This window comes from Molothrus ater, chromosome 25, assembly GCF_012460135.2.
Source record: "Molothrus ater isolate BHLD 08-10-18 breed brown headed cowbird chromosome 25, BPBGC_Mater_1.1, whole genome shotgun sequence".
Classification (NCBI taxonomy): domain Eukaryota; kingdom Metazoa; phylum Chordata; class Aves; order Passeriformes; family Icteridae; genus Molothrus; species Molothrus ater.
The window spans coordinates 5,691,374-5,713,898 of NC_050502.2; the positions used below are offsets into that span (position 1 = coordinate 5,691,374).

The 22,525-nt window shown below is 43.7% G+C and overlaps 1 protein-coding gene across 2 annotated transcripts; it reads left to right on the plus strand.

Moving 5' to 3' along the window:
* Positions 1 to 59: 59 nt before the first annotated feature.
* On the plus strand, positions 60 to 22,332 carry MAPK14 (mitogen-activated protein kinase 14). 2 transcript variants are annotated; one of them, XM_036398393.2, is made up of 12 exons: positions 60 to 763; positions 7,392 to 7,521; positions 7,879 to 7,937; positions 8,310 to 8,421; positions 8,922 to 8,951; positions 9,367 to 9,414; positions 9,855 to 9,969; positions 10,468 to 10,539; positions 15,946 to 16,025; positions 18,651 to 18,729; positions 19,010 to 19,183; positions 19,929 to 22,332. In XM_036398393.2, exons 1-12 carry the CDS (start codon positions 648 to 650, stop codon positions 19,994 to 19,996), a joined length of 1,083 nt encoding a protein of 360 aa, XP_036254286.1. In that variant the 5' UTR covers positions 60 to 647; the 3' UTR covers positions 19,997 to 22,332. The 2 variants fall into 2 exon arrangements, with proteins under 2 accessions (XP_036254286.1, XP_036254285.1); XM_036398392.2 differs by lacking the exon at positions 15,946 to 16,025 and adding an exon at positions 18,051 to 18,130 and having other exon boundaries at positions 62 to 763.
* Positions 22,333 to 22,525: the final 193 nt, after the last annotated feature.

Genomic DNA, 22,525 nt, shown 5'->3' on the forward strand with positions numbered 1-22,525 from the left:
GCTCTCGCGAGCGCGGCCCCGAGGAGCCCCGGGCTGTGCCGCCCGCGGGGAGCGGCTCCGCGCTTTGTGCGGGGACAGCGGGGCCGGTGCCCGCGGCTGCCGGGGCCGTTGCGGGGTGTACGGGGTCGGAGCTCCGGCTGCGCCGCCCGGGCTGTGCCGCTCGGGGCGGGGCGTGAGCGGCGGAGGCGGTGGCTGCGGTGTCGCCTGCGCCGTCCCACCTGCGGCGGGAGCGCGTCCCCGCCCCGCACGCCGGCGCCCCCGCCTCGATCGCCGCTGGCCGCACGACCGCCGGCCGCGCCTGACGGGGCCATCCCGCCCCTCGTGGCACAGCCCGGGGAGGGAGAGCGGCGGGGGAAGGCGGTGACACGGGCGCGCTCGGCCTCGCCCCCCGTGCCTGTGGGAGGGGGGCAGCGGCCGCGCGGGGCGGGGCGTGCGGGGCCGGCGGCGGCGGCAGCGGGGGCGTCGCTGCTGCGGGGCTGCCCCCGCCCGGGAGCGCTCGGGGGAGGGAGCGAAAGAAGGAAGGAAGGAAGAAGTCGCTGCCGCCGCTGCAGGAGGAGAAGGAGGTAGTGGCGGCGGCGGTGCTGTTGCAGCCGCAGGCAGAGCCTCCCCCTCCCGCCGGGCCGGGCGGGGCGGGCTCCGCAACCGAGATGTCTCAGGAGCGGCCCAAGTTCTACCGGCAGGAGCTGAACAAGACGGTGTGGGAGGTGCCCGAGCGCTACCAGAACCTCTCCCCGGTCGGCTCCGGGGCCTACGGCTCCGTCTGGTGAGTGCTGGGAGGGGACGGGGCAGTGCGGGGGAGGTCGCCTTAGGTCGCTGCCCCGCCCCGCGGCCCCCGGTGCCCTGCAGGGACCCGCGGCGGGCTCCGTGCGGGGTGGGCGCCGCGGCGAGCGGGGCTCCCCTGTCCCCCGGGGGCTCCTGTCCTCCAGAGATTCCTGTTCCCAGCTCTCCACCAGCCTCCTGCAAGAGACATTTTTCCTGCCCGGCTTTACGCGCGGTGCTGCCGGGAAGCCGCAGTCTCGTCTTTGGAATGCGTCGGGGATTGCACCACATGGCAGGTGGCTCCGAAACATTTTTGCAGGGGAAGATAATAATGTGTCGTTGCCGGCCCCCCCCGTCCCGCCCCGAATGAGCTCATATGGACATATTTCAGTGAGGTTCCTTGCAGTTGGTAGGTGGGAAGTGCAGAGGGATGGAGCCCCCCCATAGCCGGCTTTGCAGAGCTGAGGGCTTGGCAGCTCTTGTCCCAGTTTCTTTCTGGACCTGAAGGATAGATTATATTTGAGGCAATTGTATTTTCATCCGGAATTTGTTGATAGGCAAGAAATAGAGACAATGCTGGGAGGGCTGGTTTTTTATTCCTCACTTATTATAGTGGATTTACAAGCACCAATATTTTCTTGGCAATAATAGATGAACACAGGAGGACTCGTTTTATTGCTATGGAATTACTGCAATACACATACTGCAGAATGTGCTCCCTGGGAGAGTAAAGTCCTGCTGTGAGACATGCAGAAATACAGGGAGCTGGGAGAGTTTAGTTTTTAATGCTTACCCAATAGGAATAAACCAGGCTGCATGTGTGAGATACAATGCGCCCTTAATTTGTAGCTTCTCTGCTGAGCTGCGGTGGATCATTAAACACAAATGGAGCTGCATACTTTGCTTAAGCTTAAAGACAAGGTAGTGCTTGAATCAGTTTGACTCTAGACTTTAGCAGTCATTTAGTTAAATGTTCACAGATTACTGCCTCCTTTGATAAAGAAACGTCTTCCACATGAGCGTTCTGGGTTTTATTCTGTGTTCTTTGGTTCTGTCAAAGTGTGAGCGGAATTTTGAACTATGGGGGCATAATTACAAAGCTGCTTTGCTGCTGTGTTCGAGCAGGCGTGCATATGCTTTTATTAATGTAGTATGCAAATTTGCATTATGGGTATCAATTTTATTATAAGGAGGAGGACACGTGCTGCTAGAAAAGAAAATAAGTTCCTTTGCACGTGCTACAGTTTTAATGAAATGCTCAGCTGTTCTTAACCTGTTATAAAATTGTTGGCAAGTTGATCTTAAATAACTTGCATTTTTTAAAGTGCTGTGATTGAAGTGTGCAGAGGCTTGCATTTCATAAAAGTAAACCAGGCTGGTCAATTTTGTAGCAAGAATAACCACTATGCTTGCTGAGGGGTGTTTTTGGTTTGGTTGTTGTTGTTTTTTTTTTAAGTATAATTATAGAATGATTTTGATTGGGAGGGAATAGACAGGTTTCTTTTGGTGAAAGAAGGACCTTGTTGACCCAGCTGATAAATACCCCTGTAAGTGTCTCAGAGTTATGCAACTCCTGAAATGTAATGGGAAATTAATTTGCTTGGTGCTGTGTCCTTTGTAGTTTAAGGTTGATCCTACATCATATACCCCACTCCCATTTTCTCTTCCCCTCCCTACAATCTCTACTGTACATGTAATACTTGCAAAGTTTATTTTCAACCAGTAACTAAAGAGTTTGCATCATGAATTTCCTGTTTTGCTGTGTCAAAACTTTCAAAGATTGTGCAACTCTGTTCAGACCAAGCGAAACAGTTTTGTATTGGAAGCAATTTCAGACATGTGGCAGAGTCTTTTTACAGTCCATGTTAATGGCTTCCTGTATGTTCTTCTAAAAATAGTTTTCAGAAAAGATGTTGTGATATGGAAAGTATGTCAGAATTGAAAAATTCAAGAAAACAACAAAAAATTTTGCATATTTATGGGCGTTTATTAAGCTACAAGTGGTGATGCATATTATTTATGGTATTCCTGCAAGGACTTGTTCTGCTCTGTCCCTTCAGAGATTTTTTTTTTCTGTCCAATAAAAAGTTTCATTTGGAATTTGGTGCATCCCTGTTGGGATAGCACATAGTGTTGTTTTAACAATCCTTAAAATGGGAAATATAGTTTCATGTATGTTCACTGCATTATTGTATTCAAATGCAATCAAATTCTCTGTTGTTTAAGTTGTCAAAATGAGGCATTTGAAGATGCGGAGTCTCCAGAAAGTGGAGGGGAAAACGAATAAAAAAGAAAGCATTAAGGAGCCAGATGAGTCACTTAGAGCGGGGAGCTGTTGTAGGCTGCTTTGAATGTGCTGTGAGCATGGCTTGGAGCTCCTCATGCACAAACCTGAACTACTGGGAGTCCGTGGATGGAGGGAGAGGCATTTTCTGCAGGCAGCCTGAGCCACTGCCTGAAATGAGAGCAAACATTGCAGTTTTCTGAAGGGTGATGTGCAGTGCTGGAGGAATTAAGTTCAAATGGCCAGCTCAGGTATTTTTCAGGATCCATTTTTTTAAAAACTGCAAAGTGTTGGGGATACAAATAGGGATTCAGTTCCAAAACTTTGAGAAAAATCTCCACATATCCTCAGATTGATTCTCCCCAAGTCACATAACAATTGCCATGGCATCTGTTGTATGAAATGCTGTTTCATTCATTCTTGCAACATTTTGTGTATTTATACAACAGTCTCTTGCATGCTTTTGTAACCAGGCCTGCATTGAAAAAAGGGTTCTTGACATATCCATTTTGTAATGTTTCACGTAAGGAGAGGGGCCCAGACAATACAACATCTTGCAGTGGGAAGCTGCTGAGCAGAGATGGGATTGATTGGTGACTCACACCTCACTTGGAGGATTGCTTCATTTCTTGCCTGTGCTGGAGGGAAGTCTCGACTCCTGGCATCAGCTCAGCCAGCTCTGAGCTAAGCAAATTGGTGTTTTCACAAATTTCCCATCAATTTCTAAAAGGCTGTGAAGCACATTCGGTATATTTTAGTTCACTTATTTGTTATGTTTTTGCAGCTGTTCTTTGTTGTATTGATGCCATTGTAAAATAAAGGGCTTGGCTTAATTGCTTTGCAAGGTATCTGTATTGCCTTAATTAATTTGGAAAGGATTGAATGGCCAAGACTTACTCTTCCTCAAAATCTTGCATAAGATTTTTTTTTTTAGCTTTTTTAAAATAGACTGTCAAGTGATACAGCCCTCCAAAACCTGTGATTTCCTCCCATTTCAACCCACAGTTGTACTGACACTGAGTCTGAATTTCTTGGATACTGAGAATTTAGAGAAACATTATAGATTTAAGAAATTTTAGGACATTAGGGTCTAGAGGAAACGAAATAACCCTAAATAGCACTTTTGTAGAAACAGTTCCTCTGCGGATTCTTTTTCTAATCCCTTATCAAAGCGGGCGAGTGCCTCCAAATCCTGTGTGTGCTTGGAGGGACAGGTGCCCGCTCCTCCTGCAAGGTGTGGTGGATCTGTGAGGAGCCATAGGAACAGAACTGTACAAGTGAGTGGGATGGAGCAGCCACACAGGAAGGATTGGCAGAAGATGTGTGGGGAGAGGGGAGCTGAGGAGGAGAAGGGCAGGCACAGAAAAGCTGTGAGCAGAGCTCTGAAAGGGCTGGCAAGGGGGTTGGACTGAAGGGGAACTTGGGATATTAAGGGAAATTATTGAGAGCACGTGTCCTGCAGGGAGATTTTTATTGCAGCTTTCTTAGAAGCAGGAGCTATTCTAGCACAGGGGAATGATATTTGCAACTTTTAGAGTGTGTTGGGAGGGTGGTGACTGAAGTGCAGGTACAGAAGTGACTGCAGTCAATGACAAACTGCCAGGTGCTAACTGTGTTTTTCTGTCTGATTAGGAGTGCATAAATGAACTTCAGAGGTAGCCCTAAGGAGATTCAGTTAGCTTGGGTATTTGCAGAGGCACTAGCAATGAGCAGCTTACATTGAGCAAAATAGCCTTTGCACAAAAATTAACATTCTGATTATTTAACATTTCAATAAATTGTGCTCATAAATAACCTTGTTACTTGGTTCTCTAAAGTAATTGTTTTCTTCTACCTCCTGTGTTCTGGATTCAATTCAGGTTAGATCAGAATTGTAATTTTAGCTCACTTGGGGTGAGGTGGATGCAGTTCATGTGCCATAGCACAGGTGCTATGTAAGAGGTTAAAAAAAAGTGTGATAAATTCTAAATTTGTGCTGATCTTGTTTTAAAGGGGATTTAAAACTGTGGATCATGTCATTTTTTCCTAATTGGGCTTCTTTAGCTGCAATGTGACCAATGTAATGCAGCTGTTTTAGAGTCTGTGATGAAAGGCAGCTTAGTGTTCTTTAAACTGTTCTCCAGCTGACAGCTGTTGTGCAGCTCTGCAGGAACCATTAGCCACTTATCTGTATTGGCAGAAAATTACTCAGCGTGATTTGTCTGTGGGGAAATAGTCTTTAGGCCTCAAATATGACCAGACTCTGTGTTCTGACTTTAAGTTTAGATTGTGAATGTTCAATTACACAGAATTTTCTTTCCTGAGCTTGTGCATTGTGCTAACCAGTACTGCTGGCTGCAGTTCCTTTGGAGATTGTTCAGTGACAATGATAGTGACCCCAAAAAATGTAATTTAAAAACAAAAAGTGAAATTGAATTTCATCTGAATCCTGAAATACCTTATTTTATGACTGGTGGCTCTGAAATCTCAAAATCTTGGAAACCAAAAGAGAAATTTGTCTCTGGAGCTGTGGAGGTTTGAGATGCAGGGCATCACCTTCTTTGCAGGATGAAAGAGTTGCTGGGTATTTGCTGCATTTTGTACCTGAAATGTTTGGAAACTGGTGAAGATCCATGACTAATTTACAGCAGCATGTGCTGAATGATGATGACTACTCTTATTTTTGCTCCAAGTCCTAGAAAACACCTTATGTATCAGTAAAATGCTGGCATGTATTTTCAGGCTGAACTAGAGATATTTGTGTATTGCAAGATGGTGATTTTTACCCGAGGCTGAAAAAAAATTGAATTCTAAATTTCATGAAGTGCTGCTGCTTAAATATTGATTTTTTTTTCCCCCTAGTGATGTGTGAAAACTTGAGAATTTGAAATCAACGTTAAAAAATGAATGCTTGATGGCTTCTTTGTGTGCCTGGCTGGGGTGTAAAGGATAACTTGCACTGGAAGTCGTTGCTAAGGGTGTTTTTTGAGCCAGTGTGAGAAGCTTGAGCAGTTCAGCTCTGGCAGGTTGCTGCTGCCTGTGACCTGGTGTCCTCCCTGTGTTTTCCAGAGAGGTCTTTCCACTCTGTGCATGCCCTTTATAGAAAGGGAGATGCTCTTCTTCCACTGTGCACAGAGGGATTTTCCATTCCCTGCCAGGGCCTGGGGGAAGGGGCACTGCTCACAGGAGGCTGCTGCTGTTGTGTTTTCTGTTTCACTTGGCAAATTTGAGATAAGGAGTCTTTTTGCAGGTTCATTCTTGGTGGCTGCTGTACAAGCAAATGACAGCTGCCTTTATTTCAAATGGCTCCTGTGGTGGGGTGGGCGTTGTGGTTTGCATATGCAATTGTGGGTTTATTCCAGGACTGCTCTTGTGATTGGCTTTGAGCTTTGTTAGTTAAGCTTTATATTTAACACTTTATAAATATGTAGCATTCCTTTTTGCTTGATGTTTATCAAGAACTAGTGCATACTCACTTTTAAATGGAATCAGGAGTTCACCTGAATCATAAATACAACAGGAAAACCAACCAGTATTGTCCTTGTGTGACTCTTTCCATTCCATACTTTCCCCATATTCATTGCCTTGAGTCAAGTGTTGATTTCCTATCCTCTCTTCTCCTCCTTCCTTTTGGACAGACCAGAGCTTTATAAGTTGCATAAGAAATTATTTAAAATATAATTTTACTGTACCCTCTCTATATATGTGTGTATGTGTATATAGTTACTGACTAGGATTTGATAAGTCCTATATAAGTCAATACTATTTGCATGTGCAAGGTTTCTGCTAAAGGGACAAGTTTTGGTAACGTACAGCTACTCATCATTCATTCCCAGGCACCTTTGTATAACAGAACTTGGTGACTGGATGGGATTTACCAAAGAAATTTAATTTCAGCTTCAGTTATGATTAACAACAATCATAACTGATTTTATTAGGCACAAGTTCTGGATTTTTGTATGGTTTTCATGGTTAAACCATGAAAATAGTATTTTGAGCATAGCATTTTGTGATCAAGTGTGGTGTTTGAAAGTATGTTTAGGAATAGTGATAGTATTTACAAGTGCTCTTCTCTCCAGAGTTTTAGTGCATGATTATGTTTAAGAGCACTTCAGACAGCAAAGTCATAAACATTTCTCTTTCTTTCTACAAGATTTCCCTTTACTGTGTGGACAGACTCACCTTTTAAACATTCTCTGCAGAAACCAACAGTTTGTGTAAAATTGTGAGGATTTTGGGTGGCGCGCAGGTTATGGACCAGGATACCGAGAAATGGCTTTCACTGGAGAAATGGTGTTGCTAGAATAAGTGTGGATTTGAAGGCATTCCCAAAGAGGTAATTTGATGACTTGCCTGCTCTGTGTTGCAGCTCTGCCTTTGACACCAAGACCGGTTTGCGGGTGGCGGTGAAGAAGCTGTCGCGGCCCTTCCAGTCCATCATCCACGCCAAGAGAACCTACCGGGAGCTGCGGCTGCTCAAGCACATGAAGCACGAAAATGTGAGTGCAGGCACAGCCCCAGCTGCACTGAGCAGCCATCAGCATTGCTCTTTGCTTGGTGCATGTGGGATTTTCCCTCGTGCTCGCTGCAAAGCTTGCAGTAGTCCAAGGTATCAGAGTATCTGGTTCATGATGATTTAGTTGAGGGAGTAAATGGAGCTGCAGAGCTCTCACGTGTGTCTGCATCAGGTTTGCAAGTTCCAGGAGGCTTTGTTAGCTTGCACGAAGCACAACACTGAACAGATGGAAATGAAACATCTACTGGAATAAATACTTCAGTGCCACAAAGGATCTTAGTAACTGTATCGTAATGTGCTATAAATATATTTCACAGCTTTTCACTATTTTCTTTTTTAGGTGATTGGCTTGTTGGATGTGTTCACCCCTGCCAAATCACTAGAAGAATTCAATGATGTGTAGGTAACTTCTCTGAAGATTGCAACAAAATGTCTTTTGTATCTCCTTACACCTCCCAGGTTATGACAGAAATATTTGTCTCTTTAATTTGTCTGCCATCACTCACAAAGAATCCCAAATTCCAGCACAAGTTCCAGTATATCCTAAGCTATTGGACTTGTCAGAATTGTTCACTTGCTGTGGTTTACTACCCAGTGCTGTTGGAATCACTATATTCATTTGCTACATTAATTCAAGTGTCACGGTCTATGTTTCATTGAGCAACGTGCTTTGGGACAGTCAGCTCTGCTACTGGAGATTTATAGGGAGTTTTTATCCTAATCCTATTCAAGAGATTGCTTCACAGTCCACGTGTTTGCTTTTGTTCTCAGGTACTTGGTGACACATCTCATGGGAGCAGACCTGAACAACATTGTGAAATGCCAGAAGCTCACTGATGACCACGTGCAGTTTCTCATTTACCAGATCCTTCGGGGCCTGAAGGTGAGTGTCCCCGTGTTCCCTGGATGGGGACAGCTCACCATGGAGGGTGGAAGTTCCTGGTGAATGTTACACCCTCAGAGATTCAGCTGTGTGCATAGGGCTTCTATAACTTCCCTAAAGTATTGTAGAATAATGTTTTATTATTGTTCTTTCACTTCTGCCTCTCTGGAGCTCTGCATCAGTAAGGTTTCCTATCATTTTTATGAGTTCCTATGGGCAGAGTGTAGAAAATGATGAACTGTGATGCCCTCTGGTCTGCTTTGGCAATGAATTTTCCATTTCTTCAGTTTTGTTTACTTGTGTTGTTCCACTGGTGTGGCAGCACTCCTGGGTGTTCCTAAGGAGAGGCAAACTGGAACACCCACCTGGTGAAACCCACAGACACAGACAGACTGGAGCATCTGAATTGTGTGGGCTGGGCTAGGGCAGTATTTTCCAGGGAAGAGATGAGGAGGTGGCTGCTTGGACTGTTACATAAATTTTGTCATCTTATTTTACAGTACATCCATTCAGCTGACATAATACACAGGGTGAGTATTCATTCTAAGATTGTTTCCTGTAGTGAAACAATATCTTTAAAAAATGAAGCATGAACTTTTACAATATAGCCCCAAGAGAAACCAGAGAAAATAAATTTTTTTGGTTAAGTAGTAAAAAGAATGAACAGGGAAGGTGGTTGTCAAGATCCATAATTTTCCTTTGTGAATTAGCTTTTATCTTAAATACAAATATGCAGCACCAGTGTTGCCTTTCTGCATTTTTGGTTACATGTGACACCTCTGAGAACCGCAGAAGAGATTTCTGACTCTGATAAAATAATTTATCCAAAGTTAGTATTTGCACTCAGTTAGAATCTGTATTTTTATCGCTGTTTACAATTTTACCGACTTCAGACTCGTGAAACAACACATACTCCACTATTAATGCTGATGTTTCATTTTTTAGGATTTAAAACCCAGTAACCTAGCTGTTAATGAAGACTGTGAGCTAAAGGTAATGTAATTAAAAAATCTGATTTGTTTGAGATTTGAGTGCCATGTGAATTGTCCCTTGCAACTTAAGTGTCAAAACAATTCCTTCTGAAAATACTTTCATAGAAAAGTAATAATATTAATAAAAGTAATAAAAGTAATACAGCTTCCCAGCTGTAGAGTTGTAAGGATGTGGTTTTTGTATGTGGTCCTGTGTTTTTAGTGAATCATCATGGAAGTGCAGAGTTAACAGCTTTAGTTTGTGTTTACTTGTTTTGGAGACAAGGTACCCAGCCAGAATTCTGATTGTCTGTTCTAGCCTGGTGTCTTCTCACAGCTTGTGAAATTTGCTTTCACAATGTGTTTTGCAGCTCTCCCAGCTGTCCTGTCCCCAGCCAGTGCTTGCCTGTAGTTTGTGCTGGGTGTTGTTGTTGCCCTCAGTGGCTGTGTCTGTGTTTGCAGATCCTGGATTTCGGGCTGGCCCGGCACACGGACGATGAGATGACCGGGTACGTGGCCACGCGGTGGTACAGGGCCCCTGAGATCATGCTGAACTGGATGCACTACAACCAGACAGGTAATGCCTTTGGCCAGCACGGGAGTTCTCTCATCTGCCAAGTTTCTGAATTGTGAGGGGGGAAGAAAAGAGGTTGTCCTTGCACATGCATCCCCCTTTGACTGCATAAGTTGGCACTCTTGGTAATTATGTTTTGGAGTTGGTACTTGAACCACTTTCTGTCAGATGGAGGTGAAGAATCATTGTGATAGCATTCACCAGGAATCTGAACCTTTGAAACTGCAATCAGCAAAATATTGTCAGCACTTATCCCTGCTTTTCCTGGCAGAGTGGTTTTTAAATAAGTGACTGGGATGTGTCTGGTTGAGGAGAGTGTCTGGAGCTGTAGTGTGAAGAAATGACAAAAAGTGCCATGAGACTGTCTCAGGACAGAAGAAATGACAAAAAGTGCCATGAGACAGTCTCAGGACAGAGTTGTTGGCTCTGGTTGGCTGGGATGGTTCTGCTCAGGCTGTATTTTTATGCCTCATCTTTTGTTTTCTGTCTTATTTTGTTCAGTTGATATTTGGTCAGTGGGATGCATTATGGCTGAGCTGTTGACTGGAAGAACATTGTTCCCTGGCACAGACCGTATCCTTTAGAAGTAATTTCTTTTTTGAAATTGAAATTAGATCTTCATTTTCACATAATTGACAAGAAAATAAGTTCTGGGTTTAATTATGGACTTCTGTTTGTTTGTTTTTGAATTAATGGCTTCTTTTACTCACAGTACAAAGAGGTGAGTTCTTGATTTTGCTGCACATCTGTTCCTCTTTATTGTCTATTGTCATCATTAGATTTATATACTCTTTGTTTCAGTTACTTTCCTTTAAGTTTATTTAAATTGATTAGTTGAGTTTCTAGCTAATACTTGCATGGATGTTTGCCAAGAATCCTCTGGTGCTTCAGGTTTCTTGCACATGTGATTCCCTTCTGCCCTCTCTTCTTTTCTCCTGGAGGTATCCTGGCTGTGAAAGCAGTGGGTGCAGATTCTTTAGTGCCAAGGTTCTCATTAAAATTGCTCTGAAATGTTTAGGTTCCATTTCCATGCTTGACTGTGAACCTTCTTTCACAGTGTGCTTGTACTATGTGAAAATCCAACGCTGAAAAAGATCTTTCCAAAATACTTTTTTTTTTTTGCCTCATCAAAGTGAGCTGGGTAGGACACTTTGGCAAATTTGAGACAACTTTGTGAGATTTGGTCATATTTTCCCCAGGAAATTGGAAGTGAGACTTGATGCAAATCGTTGCACTTAAAATTTTTGCTCAGCCACACAAGATTGGGGTGTAATTTACTACTGGCAAGATTTTTCATTGCCTAGAAATTGGGCTTTCATTTGCCAGAGAAAATTACATTGCCCACCTTTTACCAAAGTTTATTATTTCAACCACAGTCTGTTCATTTTAATAACTTTTGTTAATTTGTTAGTATTTGTGCCAGTTAATTTCAGTATGTTAGCACTTGATGAAAAGGAAGCTGGTGTTGGAATTGCTGCCTGCTCTTTATTTACCTTCAGAAAGCATCTGGGTTCCAAACTCCCTCCTGAGGAGAAGCTTTCATTCCAGCTTTCACAGTGTCACCTCTTTTCAGTGTGCTTTAACTTTGTCCTCTCCTCTTTTTCTGCTTGTCTCCATCTCATCATTTCTCTCTGAATTTGTTGTACTGTGCTGTGTAGTCATCTCTGCTGTATTTTTCTCTTGTCAGATGCAGAAACTGAATTAAACAAAAGCTGGTGTATTTTTATCTGTTGATTCAGCATGTGTAGGTTGGTTTGGACAGATTTTTTTTTGGTTTCTTTTAAGAAAGACTGAGATATCAAGAATTGTTCATTCAAACAAAGCAAAAGCCTTTAAGCTGTTGCCATTATTTAACCCTAGCAACAGTGACACTTCAGATTTTAAAGAACTTGATGCTTGCAACTAAAATATTTGTAATAGGATTTGTAACGTGTAAGAAATGCTTCATGGTTTTGATTTATTTTGTGGTTTTTATGAATTGAACAAAATGGTGACTCTTCCAAGTCTAAGGAGTTTCTCCAACTCTGTTCTTAGCTGTAAATTAGAGCCACTGATATCTGCAATGCAAAATGAAGTTTACTTCTAGGAACTAATTTATTTGCTTTATCATAATAAGGTACTTCATGCATTTATGTCTCCCAGCAGATGCTTGTGATGATTTACTTTAAATGCTCAATTTCATTTGCAAATGGCAGTAATGCCTTTTAATTAAATGCTCTTTCTGTTCTGAGATTAAGATTTAAGAAAAACAGACCAAATCCTTTCCTATCTTAGACACAACTTTGCAGTACTGTAATTCTTCCAGTGCTTCTGTGTTTGTGCTTTTTCATCATGAGGTTAAAACTAAAAGGGGAGCAGGGTTGGTTCTGAATCTTGTTTGTGCTTGGAACTCTGACCCAAGGATTGGAAAGGACCCTGGCTGGCAGCTTTCACTCCAGGTTTGCTGGCATCTAAGGACAGCAAGCAGAATTAAGTCAGTTCTAGTTTCTTCCTGTCTTGGAGGGCTCATTGAAATCTTTACATGTGCATTACTTTAGGAGAGACTTGAAGGGGTTTTCCAGGTTTAGATCCTGTTGGGTAGTTCTGGGCTCTTAATTTCATTGTATGCACAGATTTGCAGAGGCTCTTGTTCCTCCTGTAGTGTCACTGTACAGTTGCTGACTTACTGACTTTGGAGTTAATATTAACATGAATAATTCAAGGTATGTTTGCCTTGTGTCCAGTAGCCAAGGATGTGATATATCCAAATCCACTGCAGTTCTAGAAAATTCCCTGAGCAGTTGGAAGCAATGGGGCTTTGTGTTGCTGGAAATTGCTCCAGTTTGACAGCTGAACATTTGAAGTAGTTGTTGCTTCTTGGTCTCAAGATGTAAATTTTCTCAACTGTGTAGCCTTACATTTCCAAAATTAGAGTGACAGAATTTGTAATGGCTTCTCAGGATGATCATGCCCCTGTTGAGATGGTTCTCTTGTTGGAAGTGTTGGTCCCTTTCAGCAAGGATTGGGCAGCAATGCTGGGATGTCATTTACAGTCCCTCCCATGTTTCTCTGTAGAGCCTGGGGATGCAGCCCATTCAGTGCAGGTAAGCTGTAAGTTCATTTAGTCAGGTAAGTAAAATGTTGGGCTCTGAAATGAGGATCTTCAGTGCTGTCTGTGATGATTGTGCCTCTGATAAATGAATGTTGAGTTTAAACTTCTGAATCTGCAGAGATTCTAACCACAGCTGTCATTGACTTAGAGCAAGAACTGAGATACTCTTAGGAAAAACCCTGTGATTAATTTGGGCTTATCTCTGCAGAATTGCTGAACTACTTCTAATTTACAACTGAAAGTAAGGTAATTGAATTATTCCTGTTGTAATCTATGGGTAGAAGCATTTGGATGAAAGATGGATTTCTAATACTGGTGGTGAAATCTCTGCCAGGAGCTGGAGAAGGGGATCAAGACTGTGGGAAAGGAATCAGAGACCAAAAAGCAAAAAGTGAGGTGCTGGAAATCAAGAGTCCTTCAGGCATTGGACTCTGATCCTTGTGGTCCCTTCCAACTCAACATTTTCTGTGCATGGGAGGCTTAGCTGAGGCTTTCTTGTTGGTATTGTTTTATCTGTTGCCAAGATCAGTTTCTTTTAAACACATATATTAAACTTTTACAGCTCTGAATGTGAATGATTCATACAAATAAGCAGGAAAGTTGACTTTGTTTGAATATTTGACTTGCACAAAATAATATAAAGTAAAAATAAGAATATCTACCTTTTTCTTGTACTAGTTTAGCATTTTTGTATGTTTTGTGTTCCCTTAAACTCTGGAGAGTGTTTTTTTTACTGTTTTTATTCAGTATTATGAAACTTCCATGATAACTAACGAGTCTGAAATTACATATTCTTCTGATACACCTTGTTCTTGCTTGTGATGGCAGCTAAAACAACTTGGAACTTTGCTTTGCCTGGATAAGCTGTCACAACTTGTGAGATTTGCTGCTGGTGGTGATAGCAGGTTATTTTCTGAATTTCAGAATCCCTCCTCAGTCCTTGGGAGCACCTTGAAGGTGGCACTTGGGGTTTGCATGCTGTGCTTTCCTTCCCCATGCACATGTGGTGGTGTTTTTCTTCTGCTTTGTATTTACTAAATCTCTTTCCTGTCTTTAATTGCTTGTGGCTCATTTCTCTGGGAGGTGCTGGGCCCTGTAGTTGAGGAATGCTGCAGGTTATAGATGGCAGGCCTAAAACCAGAAGCAGGGCTGGCTTTAGGCAGCAGCAGTTCCATAGTCTGTGTTTTTTCTTATTTATCTGAGAAGTATCTTCCACTAGCAAACAGGGCAGCAATATCGTTGGCACACCAGTGCACAGCCTTTTCAATGCCTTTAAATAACTTAAATATTGAAAATGAGCTGTGGCATGTTAGCACTCTTAAAATTTGCACTTCAGCTGCTGTTTGCACAATAAGTGCAAGAAGTAAGGACTGTTTTAAATAGCTCAGAAGAAAATCCAATTGACATGAGCCAGTTGTGGTTAGTAGAGTGCCCTTTGCTGATTCTCCTAGAGCAGTGCATATTCTATCTCATTTTAAGCATTGACTCTTCAGAGTTGGCAATTCAGCTGTGCTAAATCCAACTACATATTGGGTTTACTCTTAGATTTTGAGTGTTTTGAGTAGCTAGAAGTTTGCCAAGTAACTTTACAAATGAAAAATTAATTCAGCTGTTCTGACCAAGTGCTGATTCCAGAGCTCTTAATTAATTTGCTAGATAAAACTTTAGACCAAAGTTTACCTCAAAAGATGGTGGTCTTAGCAAAGCATTGGTGATTCCCTTCATACAGAGTTTGCCAATGTTGCAGGAACTCTGTGTTGTTTTCTAGGGTTTTTTAAACAGGTGGCAGTTCTTGCAGTTCTTGCAGTAGTCAAATTAACAGATACTCCAGGAAGGAACTGCAGCTGTATCTTCAGCCATCAGGAGGGAATCGATCCCAGAAAACAAGATTGTCTAAAAAGATTTGTGTAACTACTTTGGTATAAATTTAAAGGCAAATATAAACATTATGGACAGTCTGAAATCTCTGTGGAGGATAATTCAGGGAAGAAGGGAGATTATGCATTGATGGTTTTAAAAAGGATTCTTTGTGTCATCTTAGTGTCTTGAGATTTAGACATGAACCAGTGTCTTTGATGGATTCCCCCCCTCCATTGTGTGTTTTGTCACCTAGGCCTTGTTAAAGGGGACAGCTCAGACTGGGAGCTCTGGTCCTGGTTAAACTTTCTTTGCATCTGCAGTGCTCCATCCTGAGAGCTCTCCACAGACCTGTGTTAAACCTGAGCCCTGCTCTGTTTCTCCCTGCTGCTGCAGCAGGTCTGGAGGGCAGAAGGGGGGTTCAGGTGCTTGATCCCCCTGCCCTGGTGGTGCCAGGAGGTGCCAGGGCAGGACCCTGTGCCAGCCTCAGCAGCTCAGCTGCCCTGGCTGTGGCCAGGGGGTGCCCATGGGGAAGTGATGCTGCAGGGTCCAATTGTTTCCTGACCTCCTGAGCTTTAGAAGTGGCTGAATGAGCTTGGAAGGTGTTCACAAAAATCCTTGACTTTCCTCTTAATACGAGTGCCTACCATTTGCAGCCTTCTGCTTTACTTCAGCTGTTACTAATGCAACCTAATCCTGTGAACTGCAGCTTGGTGTGGGGCCTGAGAGGGTGAAGGGAGCATGGAAGTTCAGCCTTTGCCAGTGGGGCTAAAGATTTCTGCTCCAAAATAGTTCAGGATGCAGTGCCCAATTCCATGCATGTGGGGTGTCTGTAGACAAGATGTTCAATCTGTCTGATACAGAGAGAGCTCAGTTATATTCAGTTGTAACAAGAGGAATGAATATGGTTTGTCTAAAATAGCTTTTCAGTCAAGGCCTTGGCAAGAATTAATTTTCAGCATTAATAGGGTGATGTGTTGCGCTTTTCATTTTGATTTCTCCCAGCATTTTCCTTTATGGTCCATCATTAGATATTGATCAGTTGAAGCTCATTTTGAGACTCGTTGGAACCCCAGGGCCTGAGCTTTTGAAGAAAATCTCCTCAGAGTCTGTGAGTTTACACTTTGATTGTAATATCTGCCCTTTCAGAAGTCCCAAGTTTGTGTGTTGTTCTCCTGTAGTCTTATCTGTAGAATGTGTTGGGATTTATTTTCTGTTATTTTTCTTCCTTTGCTAATTCTTTGCTCTTGGATGGCTTTAAGTTCTTATGCTTTGTGTATCTGATCTTTATTCCTCTTACCTCTGCCCATGGTATGATTTCATCCTTCCATATTCTCATTTTACGGCTTCGTGACTTTTCTCTCAGTTTGTGGGTTTATGCTTTGTGATCTGTTGTACCATCAGGTGTTACTGGGGAAGTATTTTTCACAGCTAAGAGCTTGAGGCTTGTCTCAGTTATTATTTCTCCAGATTGCATACCCAGGGATCTTTCTAAATAGGAGCAGGTGTGTTATCCTCTAAACACACACAGTCCCTTCTGTGGTGTGATTAATTTCTGAAACACTGCTGCCATATCTTTGTTTTTGTAGCAGAAAATGCCTTTTAGGTGCCTTTCTGTAGCAGCTGTTCCAGGGCACACAGCAGAGTCTGCTCTTCACTTGTGCCATGTGGGTTTTGCTGCACGGGGCCCTTTTACCAAGGGAGCACCAAAAAGGTTTCCTGCAGTCACTTTGGGAGGGTGGCCTCCATTTCCAGCCGCCTGCTGTGCTGTAGGAATCGTGAATTGTGAGCTTGAGCAAACCCAGTGTGAAATGGCCTTTAATTCTACCTGCTCCTGAAGGAGGAGTGAATAAATCAGAGCTAGGGAGGAGCAGGTGAATGCACAGTGAGCACTGAGGCCACTGCTGTTCGTGAGCTGCAGCAGAGGATCAGAGCTATGGAAAGTGGTGACAAGATTATGTAGTGCTGCAGCTTAATGTTCTTGTAACAGTGACTGTAAATACAAATGTGAGATTAGCCTTGAATAGCACCTGCTGAAGGGATGTGCAGTGCAAATTGAATAAATTGGTCAACTTGCTGAATATCCCACCAAGGTAAAAAGTTAAAAACCAAAGCAAAACACCTGGGATGTTCCAACTTTGGAGAGATTAGAGCTGAATAATCCTGAATTGATTTGGTTGCCCTGTGAACTGACCTTAAGGTTACTCTGGTGTTTGAAGTACAGGGGATTAGCAAGAGACATAAGATGGAAGGTTGACTAAATTAAGCTGAAGATTAATTTGCGTGTGTAAGTTGAAGTGGGTCTTTTTTTATACATTATTGCACAATAAAAATGATAATTGCTCTTATCCAGGTCTGAAACAAGTCTGTTTAAAAAAAAAGGCAGTAAAATACTGTTTCCACTCTTTATCCATTGTATGGGGAAAGCAAAACTCTTAAGTGTTTGATGGTTTTGCGTGTGCCACTATAACAAATTCTGGTTTTCTGCTGCATTACTTGACTGACTCTCACTTTCCCTGTTCACTGATACCTGCTAACTCTGTTTTATGCGATGCTAATGTCTTGCTAATTTTGCATTTAATGCCTTCTGTCACCCAGCCCACATCAAAGGGCACTCGGCTGTTCAGAAGGTGTCAGTTGTGAGCCAGTTTCACTTTGCACCACAAGAAATTTAAGCACTTTCTATGCAGCAAGAGGGAAAAAAAGCTGGTAACCAGTGCAGAGGGTAGAGTTTTTGTTTCTGTTTTCATTTTTGTTCATTTTCCTGAAGCTGTGTATAGCTGCACAGCTCAGGGAAAGTTTTGTGGAGTAGCCTCAGCCAAAGGAAATGTCTACTCTGATGGCTTAAAACTGCTGGGATATGTGAACACAACCTCGTTGGAGTGTAATGCTACTTCCCTTGGACAGAAATACTTTCTGTACTGGCAGTTACCAACTGAGCAGTGATTCTCCATTGCTTTAAGTGTTCACTCGTGAAATTGCTGAACATTTCACAGGTAGTTGAAAAAATTAGCGGTCCCTGCCTGTATGGCTTTTGCCTTGTGGTTTGCAGAAGAGATGCTTTTGTATGCGACTGTGTTCTGTTTGAAATGGTTTTTGCACTGTTTTTAACAAAGCCCTTGACGAGGCACTTAAGATATTAACCAGCTTCAGCAGATCATGCGTCTGACGGGAACGCCCCCTGCCTATCTCATTAACAGGATGCCCAGCCACGAGGTGAGATCTGAGAGAGGAAGGGGGTGTGCAGGGCAGGGCTTCACTCCGTGTTCACCACGTCTGTGAATGAAATGCTTGCATGTGGCATGGGGTGGGCAATTAACTACCTGCTCTTCTGCAAGACTTCTGTACTAAAGGAAGATGTGAGATTTGGACAGTGTGTGCTCAACCACAGATGTGTGAGACTGGGAGAGCCTGGCTGTGAGCTGGTTGTGCATTGTGTGCTGTGCTGTGCAGCTCAGCAAAGCTCAGCAGGCTGCACCCAGCCTTGCTGGGACACAGGGGCTCAGCTCCTCCTGCGCCTCTCTGCTTTCCAATCTTACTTTGCCACAAGTGATGTCAGCTCTTCCTCTACTGTCTTGAGTGCCTTAGTTGGGACAGGGTAATGCTGATGTGCTTAGTAGGTGTCAGAGTAAGCAAGGAGACAGACTATAATAACCTGTGCTTCAGGATGGTTGAAAAGTACTTGATCTTGCTGCTGATATTGTCTGATACTTCAACAGAGCATTTCTTTCCGCAGGCAAGAAACTACATCCAGTCTTTGTCTTACATGCCGAAAATGAACTTTGAAAACGTGTTTATTGGTGCCAATCCCCTGGGTAAGACTTGTTTATTGAATTTTCCTGAGACTGAAGCTAGCATGTCCTGTCCTTTGGAGACTCCCAAAGCTTTGTTCTGGCTCTAGGAGTAGTGCAGAACAGGGTTATGTGTATGAAGGACGTGTGGGCCAAGGGTGTAAGAGGAACAAAATGCTGGATGATGGTGGGTCCTGAGAAACTACAGATTCCTCATCTGTGTTGGGCTTTTAGAAGCTTTAACATTTCAGAGTAGAGTCACCCAGCTGATGTGAGAGATCCTCTGTGTCTGGTGCTCTTGCAGCCGTGGACTTGCTGGAGAAGATGCTGGTCCTGGACACGGACAAGCGCATCACGGCCGCCGAGGCGCTGGCCCACGCCTACTTCGCCCAGTACCACGACCCCGACGATGAACCCGTGGCAGACCCCTATGACCAGTCCTTTGAAAGCAGAGAGCTTGAGATTGAAGAGTGGAAAAGTGAGTCTGGGGCAGAGGAGAGACAGCTTCTCTTGTGGTTGTAGAATCATGGAATAGCCTGAGTTGGAAGGGACCCGCAGGGATCATGGAGTCCAAATCCGGGCCCTACACAGGGGTCCTGTACAAGTCCAGAATCTCACCCTGTGCATCCCTGAGAGCAGTGTCCAAACACTCCTGGAGCTCTGGCAGCCTCAGGGCTGTGCCCAGCACCCTCTGTAGGAAGAACCTTTCCCTGAGATCCAACCCAACCCTCCTGACCCAGCTCCAGCTGCTCCCTTGGGTGCTGTCACTGCTCACAGAGATTGGAGCTGCCCCTCTCAGACCTTGCTGAGTCTCCCCTCAGTCTCCTCTCCATCCCATGAGCTGAGGTTCAGCTAAGCCATGGTTAGAGGCACAGCAGAAAGTGATAAAAATGTGGGCATCCTGTTGATTCTGTCCTTACACCATGCTGTGTGCATATTTAGCACAGTCCCTGGTAACTAATTACTGCTAGGAGCACACAAACATATCCTTGTTTTCAAACTCACTTACATCTCCTCAATGCTCTGGAAGTATCTTTTATTGTGTATATTGGTCTCTGAGAGCAGTGTAACCATCCTTTTCTTCTTTGGCTTAATTAAACAATACTTTTTGTTTAAAATGCTGTCAGAACACTTGAGATTGTTGCAGGTTTTCTTGCATGAAGGTGTGTCTGGTAGTGCTGTCATAGTCCTGCTGCTAAGTTTCTGTCCCACTTCTCCCCCAGGCCTGACTTATGATGAAGTAATCAGCTTTGTGCCACCCCCGCTCGACCAAGAGGAGATGGAGTCCTGAGAAACTGCTCTCTTCTGTTTGTCCCACTTCACTGTGAAGGGAAGGCCTTTTCATAGGGACTCTCCAATTATCGTTCAAGTGCCTCATCACAACAATATTCTCCTTAGTGGAGGGGTTTTGTGTGTGTTGAACTGGGGAGGGAGGGGGGAGGGAAGGAAGCTGAGTCTATGTAAACATGCTGCATGCTCTTGTATTCTGTGTACAGCCTGGGGCAAGCCTCTGGAGACCTGTTCTGACTGCACTTAGTTCTTCCAGAGTTACAGTGCACCGCCAGTCTGCACTGCTGGGGTGAGGTGAGGAGGGTGACAGTGACAGTTTGGTTGCAATCATTGCCATTTATCAATTCTCCTACAACTGAGTAACCTCAAAAAGAATGAAAGCTGGTTTATAGGCTTAGAGAGTCCTCAGTTTTCTTCAGGACTGAAGGTGGGGTTGAGGGATGTCCTTGTTCAATGCCAGGTGTGTGATTTACATCCAGATCTTCCTGGTGCAGCAGAGTGTAGAGACCTTCTGGTGTCTGATTCTTGGAACATGGAAAGATGTTGTTTGAAACTGTAAATATGTTTGTGCCTTAAATAAATGGGGAGAGAGGGGAAAGGAAGTCTGGGGTGGAAATCTGACCCACTGTTCTTGAGAGTGAAGGCTCCCAGGTAGCGAGGCATGAACTCAATGTAATTGGGAAGTAATTTTGAGGCAACAACTTCAACCCCTGGATTGGGTATTCCTGTGTTTTTTCACTTTCCTCCTCCTCTTGTTCTGAGGCTTCTCAGCATTATCTCCCAGGAGCCAGAGGTTGGGGAAGATCCTTGCTAGCCACACGTTTGTGCATTCTGTTCCCTACAAGGTGGTGTGTTTTTGCATGTTGTAGCTGTATGTGCATGTAGAGCTGCTTGATTTTTGTCCTTACTTTTTGGGGATGGCACTGGGGGCAGTTCAGTCATCAGTGAAACGTTTGCTGAGTACCTCAGGCAGTGCCATAAAATCACAGCACCCTTCCTCCTGTGCTGCAGCTCCTTGTGAAATGCCTGCCATCCTAGAGGCTTCATCGAGGGAAGGATGCCCTGTCCAACAACAGAGCAACATGCACCTTTTTCTTTGTTCTGACCTTCTCTCTGCAGAGGAGGAGAGCTTGGGTGGAAAGGTTTCTTGTGAGATCAAGTGTAAAAAACATTCTTTAAAGAAATGACTGTAGTATCTTGTGCCAGAACTTAAGTTATTTCCTGAAAAGATTTTTTTTAAGAAGTATTGGAACCCAAAGCAAAGAAATAAGCATGCATAAACACACAATCACCCTTTCACTGTCTATATCTATAAATACAAATATTTATATACATAAAACTAACATTTACTAGAAGTTTTTTTATCCTCTCACATAAGAGCTTCTTGGCTATTTCTTAGCAGGTTGATCTCTGCCCGAGGAAACATGAGAAAGGGGAGTATGTTTGAATACAAACATGGTTCAAATATTTTGTATTTTCCAGGACTCTGCATGAGTGAAGTGCCCAGAGTTAGAGACTGGCAGGAGGGAGGTTTCTCAGCATCTTTGTGTGCTCCATCTGTAGCTGGGGAACTCAGGAGCCCAATTTTAGGGCCTCTGGAGGAGGCATTTTTAGAGTTTAATTTGTTGCAGGCATCCTGTGTGGGCAATGTATCAGTGTATGTGAGGAGAAAGGCTTTTGCAGTATTTTGTATTCTTGTTACCTGTGGGGCAGAGAGTGTTTTTGTAGTGTTTTTGCCCCATGTTTGAAGAGGCAGCACAAAGGGATGGGACATGGATGACAAAGCCATTGATTCTTCCTAGGCTACTTCCCAGCGATCTCTTCAGGCCAAAAGTTCAATAAAGGTCTGGGCTGAGATGAAGAGAGCAGCTCTGTTGTGCTCTAGGATAAAACTCTTCACAGCCCAACAAAATCAAGACAAAAAACCTCCCTTTTCTGCTGGGCCAGCAGTCTGGGTATTCAAATAAAAATGTAGATATACTATGTAAACCTACAGCAAGATTATTTTTATCAGCCATTTTCTGTGTAGATGCTACAGTGTGATTTCATGCGGAAATATTGCTAAAGATTTTTAAAAACTCTCGGTGTTGTGTGTGTGCGTGTGTCTGTGTGTGTGAGTGGGAATGGTTCATTGGAGTCTGTCCTCTGAGGGAGCCCCTGGGGCACAAACTCCCTGCTGCCAGTGCCGTGCTGTGCTCAGCTGCCTGGGCACCATGCTGCACCCAAAAGCAGAGATCTGCTATTTTGTTTCTATCCATGGATTTTGCTGTAATTGGTTATGCCAGATAAGATGTCACAATACCACTGGTTAAAAATAAAATCTATTTTTCAGATTTACTGCACTGCTGGTACTTGGAAACCTTTTGCACTGAAGTGTTGAGTTTTTAGCATGGTGTGAATTTCTCTGCTGTGCTGTGGGGGATCCTGGGTGTGATGGCTGGGAGGGAACAAGGTGCCTGGAGGCTGACTCTGCTGCCGTGGGGCTTCTTGTCCTTTTTTTCCACCATTCTAAAGTTTCCTGTTTGATTTG